At 42.6% G+C, this 14,529-nt stretch overlaps 1 protein-coding gene across 5 annotated transcripts in view; it reads left to right on the top strand.

Annotated features, from left to right (window-relative positions):
• The first annotated feature begins 1,382 nt into the window (after positions 1-1,382).
• Positions 1,383-14,529, top strand: part of Gcat (Glycine C-acetyltransferase) — a 259,739-nt gene continuing 246,592 nt past the window's right edge. For 2 of the 5 annotated variants that reach the window (XM_075682887.1, XM_075682886.1), the window contains exon 1: positions 1,385-1,664. In XM_075682887.1, the coding sequence (XP_075539002.1) occupies positions 1,640-1,664 (25 nt within the window). In that variant the 5' untranslated portion in view covers positions 1,385-1,639. Of the gene's footprint in view, positions 1,665-14,529 lie in introns of all 5 variants that reach the window. The other 3 variants (XM_075682883.1, XM_075682884.1, XM_075682888.1) reach the window with 3 other exon arrangements.

The following is a 14,529-nucleotide window of genomic DNA, read 5'->3' on the forward strand; positions in this document are numbered from 1 at the left end:
TGGGGTGGGCAACACCGCAACAAAGAAGGTCAAGCGGAAAGTCAGAGAGGCTGAATTAATCTCATGGGTGGCGGAAATGGAAAAGAAACCTGCCATGAGTAACTACTTAAGAGGAAAAAACGAAATCAGGAAAGAAACCATTTATGATAACTCAAAGGGAAGCTCATTACTTTTCGAAGCGAGATCGGGATGCCTTAGAACACGCACCTATAAAGCGGGATATAAGAAGGAAGAAGAAGCATGTGCTTGCTGCGGTAAAGCTAGGGAAACGAGGGAGCATATTTTATTAGAATGTGAAGACGTCTACGCAGAGGTCGATTTAGGCACCACTGGCCTCCTTGAAGCCCTTGGGTTCAGCGGGAGTAAAACCCCTACATTCACGCGCCACCGCCGCTTTCTTAAGTAGCGACAACCTTTGTTGTGCGCCTCCTTTCCCCTCACACCAAATGCGGTTCCGGCATTTCCAGTTTAAAAATTTCCGGTTCCTGCGTTTCCGCTTCCTGGAGTTGCGATGCGGGAATTTCCGCTTTGACTGCTGTTATACGATGGTGAGACGCCCGCGCGTGCTTAGCAGAGCTGTGGCAGTCACCATAAGAAGAATGCAAAGGGGACAAACGGTTGTATTCCGCTGAAGCAGTAGTTCGCGGTCGCTGTTTTCCAAATGCACGAAAAACGGCAGTGGTCTCCAAGCGCCCAGGCACTACATTCCACTGTATGTTGTCGCTCGTGCCGCAACCCGTCGCAGGTTGACGCGAAGCAGCGAACACGAGCAGATCGCTGGTTACAGTAGGCGGTGGTTCTTGGATGGAATCGCATTCACAGTTTCAACCGCAGCTCGTGCAACTAAAGGCTCCCCAGCGGCGCGAAACTAATCAACGCTAAAAAAGAAAGTGTCACTTCCACTCGGAACAGGAAGCTGCAGCTACGTAAGTTCCGCTTGACGCCGGAAGCTAAGGGGGTGAGTGGAAGAGGATCGTGGAGGAGGAGGGCAGGTTGGCAGCATAGAGTTTCTCACTGAAACTCTATGGTTGGCAGTACTTAACCTGGTCGGCGGCAACGTGTATGGAGGTGTTTTAAGCGGGAGCAGTGGTAAAGCAAACAGGTCCGCAATAGACATTAGTAAGAGGCGATTGGAGGATTGGTGGAAGTAGGGAAACGACAAAAGACGGAGACGCACAAAAGCACAGTTCGCAATAGGGGATCAGAAAATTTGGACGGGTAGTTCATAGTGTTCTTTTTTTTTCTTTTTTCATTGGCTAACCTAGGTAGGATATTAGGCAGCATAGTAGCAAGGGCTTGGTGGCGCAAACCACCACCCCGTTCCAAAGGGGACGCTCATAACATCCATCCACCCATGCACAAGCGAGCGATTGTAAATGCGCTGACCGGCTTCCACTGACGTCAATGGGCGAGGCTACAGTAGGGTAGCTACAGTGTAGGCGAGGCTTTCTCTCTCGCTGGCTTGCCAGCGCGCAACAGGTTGCGGCTCGTGTGTGCTGCGCCGGTGCGTACCGTGGGTTGCCGTGTGGCTGAGGTCGTTGATACGTCTCGTGCGTTTGTCCGGCTCATCACCGCAGACAGTCTTCGTTGGTGCGTTTAGAAGTTCCCGCCGTTCGAGATAAGATAAGCAGACGGTGACATGCTGTCTGCGGCCATCAAACAAGGTGCGTTATCGGAGGCCTTTGCTGCGCTGCGTGCGCGGAGTTGGCCACCCCATATGCGCGTGCTAAATGTGCCGCGTTTAACCTGCTTGAGTGGCATCTGCATGACAAATATAGTTTTACCTCTGCTGAGTGGGCAGCAAAACGAAAATGACCAATTAGTAGTAAACTACCGCACTGCGCTTCCGCACGCCAGTCATCTCGCGATTATTTAACTTGCTTTGCCTTGTTTCATTTATGGGATTCATGAAAGGTAATCGACACTAATGCGCATCTATAGACTGTGTAAAATAGGTAATAGAGTCAGGACTGAATACCAAACTTCCTCTCACACCGACATTTGACGGCCGTGTGGCGTTTTGGTTTCAGCGTAGATGTACTACGTGGTACCACGTAACTGTGTGGTTGCACGTATGACGACCAAGAAACCTTCAAACGGAACTTCCATATTTGCCACTACAGTTCATGCCGTTCAGACCATTGTGCTGCACTCAGAAGAGTCCGGATTAATAAAGGTTAAACTTGCCTATAGTGAAAGTTGAAGGAAATCCCTTGTAAATTGAGCCACCCAACAGTATGGCTTCAGGTTGTAAGTGTTACTGAGTGTCGCATACAATTTTAGGCAGAGAGCGCTAATGTTCAGCAGGCACTTGGAGGGAGGTAGAAATCCTGCTGTTGCGGTGTGCAATGAAGTGCTGATGGAAAGGCCGTTTATTCTTGTCTGAGTGCATGTGCTGTGGGTATGCCACTTGCATCTTCAGGCACTCGTTCTGTGCAGCTCAAAAACTGGATACGGAGCTTGAGCCTTGTTTCTTTCAGAAACTGCACTGCAGGACAGGTTCAGAGAGGACAACTCACACGGGCACTGAATAAACTGAAATGTTTACTCCTAGTGAAAAGCAACATATACGCACGGATCACTGAATGAAGGAATAAGCAGATGTCACCTAGGGATGGGCTTGCTGCTTTTGTGCATCAGGTTGCTATTTGGGCCTGTTGGTGCGCCATTAGTACAGATTATGCAGTGTGGTTTCGGCCAAGGACAACATCTGTGTATCATTTGCTTCTTTCTGTTGTCTATAACATGCTACGTAATGCTTTTCTATTGGTGGATTTTTTTCTGGAGCCCAGTTAATTTATTAGGAGGGCTGGACAGAAGCCTCACGGCTTCAGTCTTTTTCAAATTGTGCGATACTTTATGAATGTGGGACAGAATGTGAATGTGGGACAGCCAATTTGCACTGCTTCTTTGTTGTAGCAGTTCAAGTTGTCTCGCACAGGCCTTACCCCCTGTTTTAAAGCGCTGTTTCTTCGCTTAAGTACGCATTGCCCATTGGACCACAGATCTCCATTTAATGTTCAAAGGACGTCCTACAACGAATATTTTTACGTCCTTCGGATATCCCTAGAAGTCTCAATAATGTACTATGGATGTCCATAGGATCGTCCGGAAAGAAAAAAGTTCATTGTACATCAAAATCGGATATTCGAATGTCCACAGGACATTTGAAAATAAGCTTTTCCTATAAAAAATGTTGAGTGTATGTCCGAAATAGTATACCCTCAAGACATATAAAAGGCAGGACGTCCGCTGTATGTTTAGATGTAAACATTTCCAAAGCAAAATTGTTCAGTGGATGTCCAAAGGACTATATTTTCAATTGCGGGATTTACACTGGACATTCAGAAACACAGTTTCCCAAGCAGAATGCCCACTAGATTTTCTAAACAGTATGTGCTTAAGCAGTACATCCACAGGAACATTCCTTTTGAATCCTTGGTGAAGCTTTGTGTAAGCTAAACCTGCAGTTTATGAATCTCCTTGGCTAAACTACAGAGGCTGCACTAATGTGAGTTGTGGGGCAAAATTTATTATCCTGTGCAGAAAGAACTGAAAAGCAAGGCTTCTCATCAGCAGGGCCCCCATTGGAAATGGACCACATGACTTAGCAAAGGACTGGGTCTAGTGAACTGCACTGGGAAAATAACTTTTGCCAAATGTTACAAGGCAGTATAAAAGAAACAAGCTATATCTGGTTGCCTGTGTATTTTGGGAAAGCTGCCACTTCGTTTGGTAGAATAAACACCTACTGAGCCAGCCATGCAAAAGTACAATTAAAATTGTAGTACTCCTCAAATCACAGCAAGTGGTTTGTTCAATTGTGCCCTGGACACGAACAAAGCTCAGTGTATAATCAACAAGACAAATCTTGTTGAAATATTTTACTGCGACAAAATATCTAAATGTTTGATCGGAGTAAACTAACAGTAGTGAAAAATAATTCGCCAATATTGTTACAAAAGCTATATAAAATGACTAAAAATGCTAGTTCAAGCTGTCATTCCATAAACCTGGTGGAAGACATAAAAAGGTACAGCTCAAAAAACGCAAGTGACCTGCAATCACTGCTTCTTATTAAGTCACCATGTCATTTTTTTACATAAAGCATGACATAAACATTTGCAAACAAAATTTCTAACAAGGACAAAACTAGACAGCATAGAACACTACTCAGGCTGAGAAGAATACAAGGCAATAGCAATTAAATGTATACTAACATAAATGAGACACCACATCACAATAGTGTCAGTACTCTGCAAAATACGATTGAAAATGTCCAACAACAACGATAAAATTGCAATGGAAGTAACAAAAAAAAAGCAGATGTGATCACTCAGACCAAATTTTAGAAATGCTTAAAGGCAATTACCACTAAGCACACCAATCCACACGAGTAAAATGTGTGTTGAAAAATTGCTGAGGGAACTACTGAACATCAATAACAGCAGAGCACAAAAGAGCAAGAATTAACTAGGCTGAATGACCCAAGAATGAAATCTATATGAAGAGAATGAACGTGCTTGTTGATCAGTGAGCTCGCAGGTGAAAGACGAAGCTAAGAGCTTCCAGAAATTAACCTATTATGAAGAACATGAAAGTGTTTCCCGAATAATGAGCACTGGTTGGACACATTGCTTCACTTAACACAGAAAAAGAGAAAAATACAAATTGGTATCTTAATTTGCCCACTACAAAATGATAGAGCTTTCTAGTGCAAACAAAATCACCTGTTGTGACTAGAACAGCTACAGATCAGAAATTAACCTATCATATGGGAATAATGAAGCTGAAAGCCCACAGAAATAAATCTTATCAAGCACATGAAAGTGCTTACTGGATAATGAGCATTGACCTGACGAATTGCTTAGCGCATATGAAGAAAGAGAGAAACAAATTTGTACCTCAATTTGTACCATAAAAAAAATAATGACCTGTTATGGCTAAAACCATTACTGACTAGAGCTTGTCACAGGTGAAAAAAAGTAAGCTAAAAGCTCCAAGAAATGAATCTGTATCAAAAACGTGAACATATTTTCTGGATAATGAGCGCTGACTAGACACATTGCTTGAGACATGAAAGATTAAGCATACATATCAGTACCTCAATTTGTCTGCTACTAACTACTAGAACTCTGAAGGAGGAAAAAGAAACAGTTGTCTGTTGTGGCAAGAACCACTAATCACAAAAACTTACGACGGGCATGCACTACAAGAAATCTGCAGAGCGATAGCAATGAAGCTGAGCTTTTTACATAGCAAAGAATTGAGAGAATAGTAACTCACAAACAACAGTGATAAGTCAACTGTGTGAACAGCACACACGCAGCAATGCGAGATCGTTAGGGTCAATCCATAGCAATGCATCATTCGTTTAAAAAAATGGACTTTTTACTAGGTCTAAGGAAATGTCGTAGGAAACCTTGTAATGTAACCCTGAAGTAGAAGTCCAGTAAAACTTCATTTGGGCCCAGTTGGTAAATAATTCTGAACTTAACATTACAGCGCGAACACCTAAGACGAACCACAAAAAGGAAGAGACGACACACACTGACGCCTGTGTGTGTTGTCTCTTCCTTTTTGTGGTTCGTCTTAGGTGTTCGCGCTGTAATGTTAAGTTCAGAAGTAGAAGTCCTTTGATTTATTCATTTTGATGCGAAGTTCCGCCTTGGCTACGTTAAATTCCGCTATTTTAAGGGGATCACCGTTTCATTTTAAACGCTTTAACCTAGCAACGAGATGCGACAGATGAAGTATCGCACATCCAGAGATTATCACGATTTTTCTTTTTTGTTTTCATAGGGACAAAGCATTGGATGCAGCTTGCCACAATCTTTTCAAAAGAAGCCACCAAGAAGTTGACATCATTGAATTTGCTGAGACATTTGAAATCATCAGAAGAATCGCATAAAAGATCAATAATAGAGGCATCGTCGGCATGTGAAAAATCAGAGAAAGTAGAATAAACAAAAGGATTGTTATGAACTGGAACACAAAAAGATGCGAGAATGGCCTTGTAGTCTGAAATACCATCTGTAACTTCACATACGAAACCATTATCTAAAAGGTGGGGACTAACAAAAACTAAGTGTAAAGGTGCAGTGCCTCTTGTGTTTGATTCAACAATTTGCTTTAAACCAAAATATAATGAAAAATCTAACAGCGCTTTGCTTATTTCCACATCATAGCCGGTGAGCGATAAAGATGGCCATAACATACCGGCGGCGTTAAAACCACCAAGACAGATAAATCGTGAAGAAGACAAGATATGCTCGTACATGAATGTCATTAAAGCGAGCAGCTGAGCTATGTTCGATGACGGTGGGTGGTAGATAACACCAAGTGCTATAGAAATGCTTCCGAAAAAGATCTTACACCACAGTGATTCGGTATCAGGTGGGCTGGGGACTGTTGAAAATTTAAGGTCAGACCGTAAAAATAATGCAACGCCACCTCCTCTTCCATGACGTCGATCAGCTCTGACAACTGTAAAACCTGCAGGTGTTGTTTCGCAGTCGTAAATGTCATCATGCAACCACGTTCTGTTACACCAGCAGTATGTGGTGAACGGGCGGATATCAGTGAAAGAAAATTTGGAAACTTGTTACTTAAGCTTCTGGCATCAACATTTAAGACGCGTAGGTGTTCTTGTGGTTGGTTACCGAGGCGTCAGGGGGGTAATAGTGGAGATGTTGGAAAGAGCTTTTGTTGAGCGAGAAAGAACCTTAGTGAGGGTGTTAGTATCATTGTCCCAATTGTACTTAACTTTATCAATAAATGCGTGGTCAAAGCTTAAGTGAACGATGGAGCCATTATCCCAAAAGGGCTTAGATGCTTCGCATATCTTTATTCTAATTGATCGTATGCCCACAGAAAAATCCTCGGAAATACGGAAGTCAGAACCTTTAAGTTTGTGATAGTTTTTAAGGACGTTTATCTTTTCCTAATAATCGAGCGGTTTCATAATAATGGGGCGTGGGCGATTGGCATGCCTTCGACCAATCCTGTGGCACCTTTCAATACTCAGGCAATCTATTTGAAATTTTTCTTTGAACCATGCGGAAATTTTAGACAGCAGAAGATTGTGGGTTTCATCAGCTGTAGCAGTGAAGCCATGCACCAGCAAGTTGTTGCTGAGCACGTGCTGGTGGTGTTGTTAGTTATACATGATTACAAGAAGGCACCAAATAAAACAACGGACGAAGGACGGCGACACGGGACAACCACATTGTCAGTTGTTAGTGCGCCTACGTGGTTGTCCTGTGTCACCTTCCTTCGTCCATTGTTTTATTTGTCGCCTTCATTGTAATCAACTTGTTACGGTGAGATCGATTTTCTAAATCATCATTACACAAGGCAAGTTGGTTGATTTCCATTTGTAGCTGGTGAAGTTCGCTATTCATGTTGCCACTGCTTGCTGTAGAATGAAGTGTGTGTCGGCGAGATTCCAATGTGGAGACCAGCGTTTCTAAGGCATCAAACCTTGAATTAAAAACCTTATGAAAGTCCCTGATGTCTGCGATGTCTTATGATATACGTTTCTGACCCTTAATTAATTCTGCAAGCATTTGAGTCACTGAAGGCAAATAAACATCCTTGCCATCCATTGTACCTGCTTCATCGGCAGTGGACAAGCGTCGCAGATGAGTATCAGGCACTGCACAATCTTTACCCTTGTTAGACTTAGTAGGCCCGGGATTCGGTTCCACATCACTGCTCAAAAGGAGACTGCTCACGCAGGAAATAAGGTGAGAGCACAAGGATATAAAACTAAAAGCACATATGGAATTATCGGGGCGAGAAAAGAGCAGCAGAAAGTGGTTCAGCATCCCGCTAGCACTGCTGTGAACTTGCCCACTGAAGAAGGCAGCTGTTGATGCGTTTTTATATTTCCTGCTGGGGAAGTCAGCATGCCAGACTTGCCCACGATTGGAGGAGCCAGGATGACTTCACCACGGATGATGGCATGGAGACTATCAACAGTCGAGGCGATGAACAGGCCAGGGGTATCTTCAGCAAAGTAGACAAGGCCGTCCATGTCCCCATTAGCATGGTTAACCACTTTCTGAAATGCAGTCGAAGAAGGGTTGCTGGTGCCATTGGTATCGAGGCGAGGAAATTCGGTTGAGCTGGGGACAGGATCGGCAAAGCAGGCTAAAAACTGCGTAAAAAGCAGAAACCAGTTCAGCATCCCGCTAGCGCTGCTGTGAACTCGCCCACTCTGGACACAAACTATTAGAAAGCGTAGGAAGGCTAGAAAAGAATGGACGACAGGAGCACTTTTGAAAAGAATTGAACAAAAGAATAAAATGTTTTCTTGCTTTTTGGAAACAAGAAATCTGGATGAGTTAATTGAGTTTAAAAAGTTCCGGAACAAATTAAACTCATATTTACAGAAGACAAAGTCTATTCTCTATTAATAAGTTTTCATCTATCTTGCACAACTCTAAAATACTTTGGCAAGGTATCAACTCAATGATAGGAACAAGAAAAAAGACCTCCCCTTGGAATTAAGGATCAATGGAGTAACTTATCCTGGGGTCTTGCTAATAAACTTAATGATCACTTTATAGCAGCAGGAGCATACCATACATCTGTTAACACTTATTTAACCAATCTATAGACTGACTCATACTTATCCTCCTGTAGTGCCGATTCTATATTTTTGTTACCTACAGCAACAGATGAAGTTGCTAGGATCATTAATGTCTTTAGGAACACGTGCTCACCTGGAGAGGATGAAATTGCTGTCTTCCTGATTAAATGTTGTGTTAATATTATTGCTGGCCCATTTACACATTATATGCAAAAGAATGCTGGTCACTGGAGTTATTCCCAGGCAAACTAAAAGGGGCACATGTCACTGTTTTGTTCAAAGGAGGCAGCAAACACGACCTGAATAATTATAATCCAATTTCGGTACTGCCAATTTTCTCAAAAGTAGCTGAGCGCATACTTTTTAATCAGGTAAACAATTTCATACAAGTTAAAAATTTAATTTGTAAACCACAGTATAGTTTTCAGTCTGGTAAATTGACTCAAACAGCATTGTTAGATATAAAAAATTTCATAGTTAACCATTGTGAAGATAGACTGTTGTCGGAATTTTTCTATATTTTTGTAAAGCCTTCGACTCTGTGAAGCATTCAATAATACTGAAGAAATTGGACATTTACAGTATTTGTGGAGTGGCAAATGCACTTGCGAATAGTTATATAACCGAACGGCCACAGTATACACAGGTGCATAGCGTAAAATCTAATTTTGGTATGATGAATGTTGGTGTCCCGCAGAGTTCAATTCTGGGACCTCTTTTTTTACTATATATATTAATAACATTGTCAACATTCCATTAACTACTAACATTGTGCTGTATGATGATACAGATGATACAAATGTATTTTTTTCTGGTTCTAATCCTAAAGTACTGGAGCAGCAGTGTAGTGCCTGGCTGAAGAAACTATTCATATGGCTGTCTGTCAACGAGCTTCAGTTGAATGCCAAAAAACGAAGTTTATGCTCTTTCATCCAAAGAACAAACCATTAAGTCATCATATCAAATTAGAATTCAATAACTCGCATATTGAACAAGTGCATAGTTACTGGTTTCTGGGTATATGCTTCCACAGTGACATAGGGTGGACAGATCATGCAAATTATATTAGAAATTCAGGGTGTTTACCGACCGGGAATACCGGAAATTCTCAGGGAATTTGTACTTCTATCAGGGAAAATTAGCTGTAACTTTATTGAAAGGGAACGAAAGTCGTGTTAATGCTGGTTCCAGTAACAGAGGAATCACAATGAATCGTCATTGACGCCGTGTCATCGGCACGATGTATTGCCAGAGTAGTTAACGACCGATTTTCCGGACGCTTTTTCAGACATACCCGATAATTTGCACGGCTTTGCGGCACCACCACGTACTCCATATATTCAATGTATATTGGCCTGACTGCTGGTCTGAAACGGCATTAATCAAAGCCGCCACCGCCGCCATTTTCATTATCTTGCCTCCTCGAACCGGCACTCTCGCACGCAGATCCGCTGGCAGCCGTAACCACCTCCGCGCCAATGTTATGCCTAGCTGCTTCTACGTTGGCTATTAAGGTTCTTGTCGTGCGGTGCCGTGTTTTTCATTGAAAGAATTCGCTGCTGTGAGCAATAGCACCGACTTCCCCTTTGTATTCCTCGCGATAGGCTTCGAAGCTCGCAAAGCATAGCGTATTGCGTAATGTCAGTCTCCGAAAGTTAGCTTCGCCTCAGCATAGCAGTGGAACGCAGTGAAGCATAACAAGCGTGGGAAGGGGCAATTGTCACGGGACAGATCATGTATTCCTTAAAGGGCCCCTGAAACGGTTCGGACAAATTTTGTAGACGCGTAGGGTACAGCTTAAGTAGAACGTTCGCACCACAATTTAAGTGAAGCGTTACGTATTAATGGAGCTACAAGCGATTAGAAGTTACCCTCCTCCCCATCCACGCTTTTCCTCCTCAACTCGTTCGCCGAGCGAGCGGGGCTACGCTCTGCCTTCACTGGTCCTGCGTCACGATGCGACGTCACATCTTCCACTTCCGGTTGTTTTGGAGCCCGCCCCCGCCCGCGCGAGACCTCTCCGCTAGCCGCTTGGCTGTCGACCCCAAGCGAGAGCTATCAAAGCAGCGTGCGTTGCGAGCATTCTGTCGTAGCGCCGAACGTGTCTGGTATTCCGTTAACCACAGGCAAGCTGGTCATTTCGGCAAATCAATGGAGGCATAAACTCAAGCTGATGTAGGAACTTTGGCGTAGACGTACGTGAGCGGCGTGATCGGTCTACACGGTCCAGACACTTGTTGGCGCAGCGCTTAACCAGCCAAAGAAAGCGCTCATATTGCTCTAACCAAGTGTAAAACATTTTAAACATTTATAAAAACAACGTGTCGATGATTACACTCCTGCGAAAAATACGCACCAGCAGCAAAGAAGAATACGCTTCGTTGCTGCTACTGTGTATGGTTGCGCTCTATGCCACCAGGGGGCTGCACCGTGCAGACCATTCACATTTGCCCTTCTGCTCATCTCGGCTCATCCCGTTACGGCACAGTCAAGCAGCCAGACCCTGTCCCCTTTAGCTTACGTTTGCCCTAATACGGGACTCGCGAAACGCTGTTGTGTTAGTAATCTTCCGGTGTAAAGTGACGGCCACAAACGCGCAAATCCTGGCGCCGATCGGATAGCGGTAGTCCGATGCGCAGCAGCCAGTTCGCTCGTACGCTGCCTTGCAGAGGGACACGATGTCGCAGCTTGACATATTGCCAGTCGCTACGTTTGCAGTCCACAAGGCAACAAAGTCGAATCATAGTGCTCGCGAAAAGACTGAGACCAACTGTGACCGCGGAGCTCTCGTCAAAATGGAGTACGTTGTAACACAAGCAGACGACACTTGCTGTGTGCCGGAAGTGCTTAAGTGTACTGAAAAATTGTTCTTGTGCATTCTCTTTATGCTACTTTCTTTTCATAAAAACAAATTAACTAACATTCCAACTATTACGAAGATTATTTGTTTACCGTAAAGTTGGAAAAATTATCGATCACGCGCCCTGGTCAGCCAATCGGATAGCTCGCCCCACTGACGTCATATGGGTGATTTTGGTCATACGGGTAGGGGCGGCTAAAAATTCCGCCGAGCAGTGCGCTGCGATCGGCAGCGATGTGCATTTTTAAAACCTTATAATAAATTACACGCTTTACGCAGAGCACTTAGATGTGTCAATTAATGATCAGAAGGACCTACTCTAACGACTCAGTACGTTTGTAGAAAATCGTCAAAAGCGTTTCAGGGTCCCTTTAATTATACACGCGTGCACCCCCGTTTCCTGTCACAGTACGAGCACCGATATGCCTAATAAGTGTACTGGCAGGTCTTAAAAGCTTTTTCGGACGTGCCTGTGGCAATTTTAGCTCTTAAGGCAGTTAAAGACATGCATTCATAGTTTTTGGACTGCCCGATTTTTGGGATGTTCTTGCGGCCTCTAGGGAGTCCAAAAAATCGGATGTTGACTGTACAACTGACCAAGAGGATGCTTGAAATGATCCATGGGGTGAAAGCGTGGCAGAAGGACGGTGAAAACAGAAAGGACAGACGCACTGAGGAATTAACGGGAAAGGCTGCCGCCTTTTTGAAGGAGCTTTTTTGAGCTCAAAAAACAAAGTGTTGGCTGACACCGAGATACAGGTGTCCCTCATCCAAACCAAAATAAACTCTTTAAAGCAGTGAAACCCAACACTGAGATGTGTACGGGCTGAGAGTAGGACAGTTGAGGTTGACTTCCCAGCTGCTGAGAGAGAATCTTAGTTCTGACGAAGTTCAGGGCTCATACCAATGAGCTTGCTATCAGTTGATAGAAATAGCTCATATTCATAAATATTTACTTATGTATGCAACTCCTTTTCATTCGTATTTGAAAATGTTCAACTCAATTTGGAATGGGTTTTACCATTTCTTTCGCTGTGCATTTTACTAACACCTTCCTTCTGCTCTTTTTAAATAAAATAGATATTACTCCTTACTATTCAAACTGGATTAAGTCACTATTTTGTTTCAACATGTTTACTTGAGAGTGACAGCATCGAGCAACATGGTGTCAGCCTGTCTTGACATAAAACAAAGTTCAGGCTCATTCAGGGAATTTAGCAAAGGTGCTCAGGGAAAACCTGGAAAAATCAGGGAATTTGGAAATGTCAACATGGTAGACACCCTGTAGATTGAAAATGGCCAGGTCTATTTGTGTAATCTATTGTATCACGTATCTTTCACAATAAGTAAAGAAACAATGATATTTTGCTCTCGTTCATTCCCATCTTGTATACTGTAACTTAGTGTGGGGTATGTGCAATAAGACTGATTCCTTTAAATTGTTTTCAGTTCAAAAAAGAGCCCCACGAGCGTTGTGTGCAGGCCCAGCACTCGAAGCAAATGTTTTTAGACTTATCACGTTCGCAATATTTTTCATTCGTATAACTTGAGTTTGGCAGTTTACATTTTCTATAAAATTAAGTAGGATTTTGATACATTCAGTAATACTTATCTGTCGAGGGATATAACATGTAATTTACATGTTGTCGCATTGTCCAAGACTAGATCTAGAACCAATTATGGAAAACAATGTTGACATCGCCAAATCGCAACCCTGTGTAATACGTACCAATCGATTGTGGAAATAGCTGTAGAAAGTACTAGTGTATCGACGTTTAAAAAATAAGTAAAAATGCTTTTTTATTCTGTGTAACTTTGAATAATCACATAAACATATAAAATGGCATCAATTGGTTTGTCCTGTTTTTACTGATTTACTAATGACATTTTTGTTTTTGCCGCAGCATTTTCTGTTGTTTGTTTACTGCTAAATATTTTGTGCAGTTCTTTATCGTTAGTGTTCTTGTACGTTTTGTTGTCATTTTTGTGGTATTAATTTAGTGATCAGCGTTCCTGAGAATTGCATGCTTTGCCTGTTCGCCACCGGTGCCACGACTTGTAATCCGGGGAGAAGGCCTTGTCAGGAGGCAGGATTTCCTCTAGCCTCTCCTCGGGGACATAGGGTACAATATGGCCGAAATCAATCAATCTTGAGATCTCGAATAATTGCATGGGAATGGATAAAGTGTTTTCCGGAACATCCAATGAATAGATTTTCATGGTTTCTTGAATTATGAAAAGAAAAACAACTCTAATGCATCAATTGTTGGGAGCAGATTTTGTATTTAAGCCATTAACTTACTTTACAGTAATTGCAAAAAAGTGTTAATTGCTAAAGCAGAAATATTATGTTTACAGCTCTGCAATAAAGAGTGATGTTGCCATTCTGTAAACTGCATCTCTTGCAGCATCTGAAAGACACAAAATTGATGTTGTATTCACTGCTCTGGATTATACCAATAATTCGCTCATGAAACTCGCATAAGTAAACTAATACATTATGCTTGTACATTTTAGACAGCATAACAGATGCAGTTTACATAATTGTGGTATCAAAGTGCTTTTGGTGTAAAATTAGTCTGAACATTTGGCTACTACTTCTCTAAAAGTTTCCTTTTCTACTTTTTTTCTAAACATTTTGATGCCCCGAATAAAAACTCTGGCTCTGGCAGTCAGTAGAAGTCTTCCCTACTTTGGGAAAAATGGCCGTATTATGTGGCTTTTGTTTACATTCTTCGATGAGAATACTATAAAGTTTAGAATATTATGTGATGCATAGAGATGGAGCTAAATAAATGTTCTTTTGTATACGTTTTCAAATGGCCAAATGGTACTACAGTCGCTGGCTGATTTTTCAGACTCCGAAAATTCGGACATGCTCAATTATTCGGTCTGCTTCACTGCACCGCCATTCTCCCCATGTACCATAATGTATAACAACTCCCGAAAGTTTGTACACCTTGCAACCTCTCGTCTGATTTTTCGGACACTCCTTGAGCCAACTCGATCGAAAGCGCCATGCACCAACTCTTTTGTTTTGAACGGAGCCTCCTTGCTGCCCCATGAAGTGGCG

The sequence above is a fragment of the Dermacentor variabilis genome, chromosome 2, assembly GCF_050947875.1.
Source record: "Dermacentor variabilis isolate Ectoservices chromosome 2, ASM5094787v1, whole genome shotgun sequence".
NCBI classification, from domain to species: Eukaryota; Metazoa; Arthropoda; class Arachnida; order Ixodida; family Ixodidae; genus Dermacentor; species Dermacentor variabilis.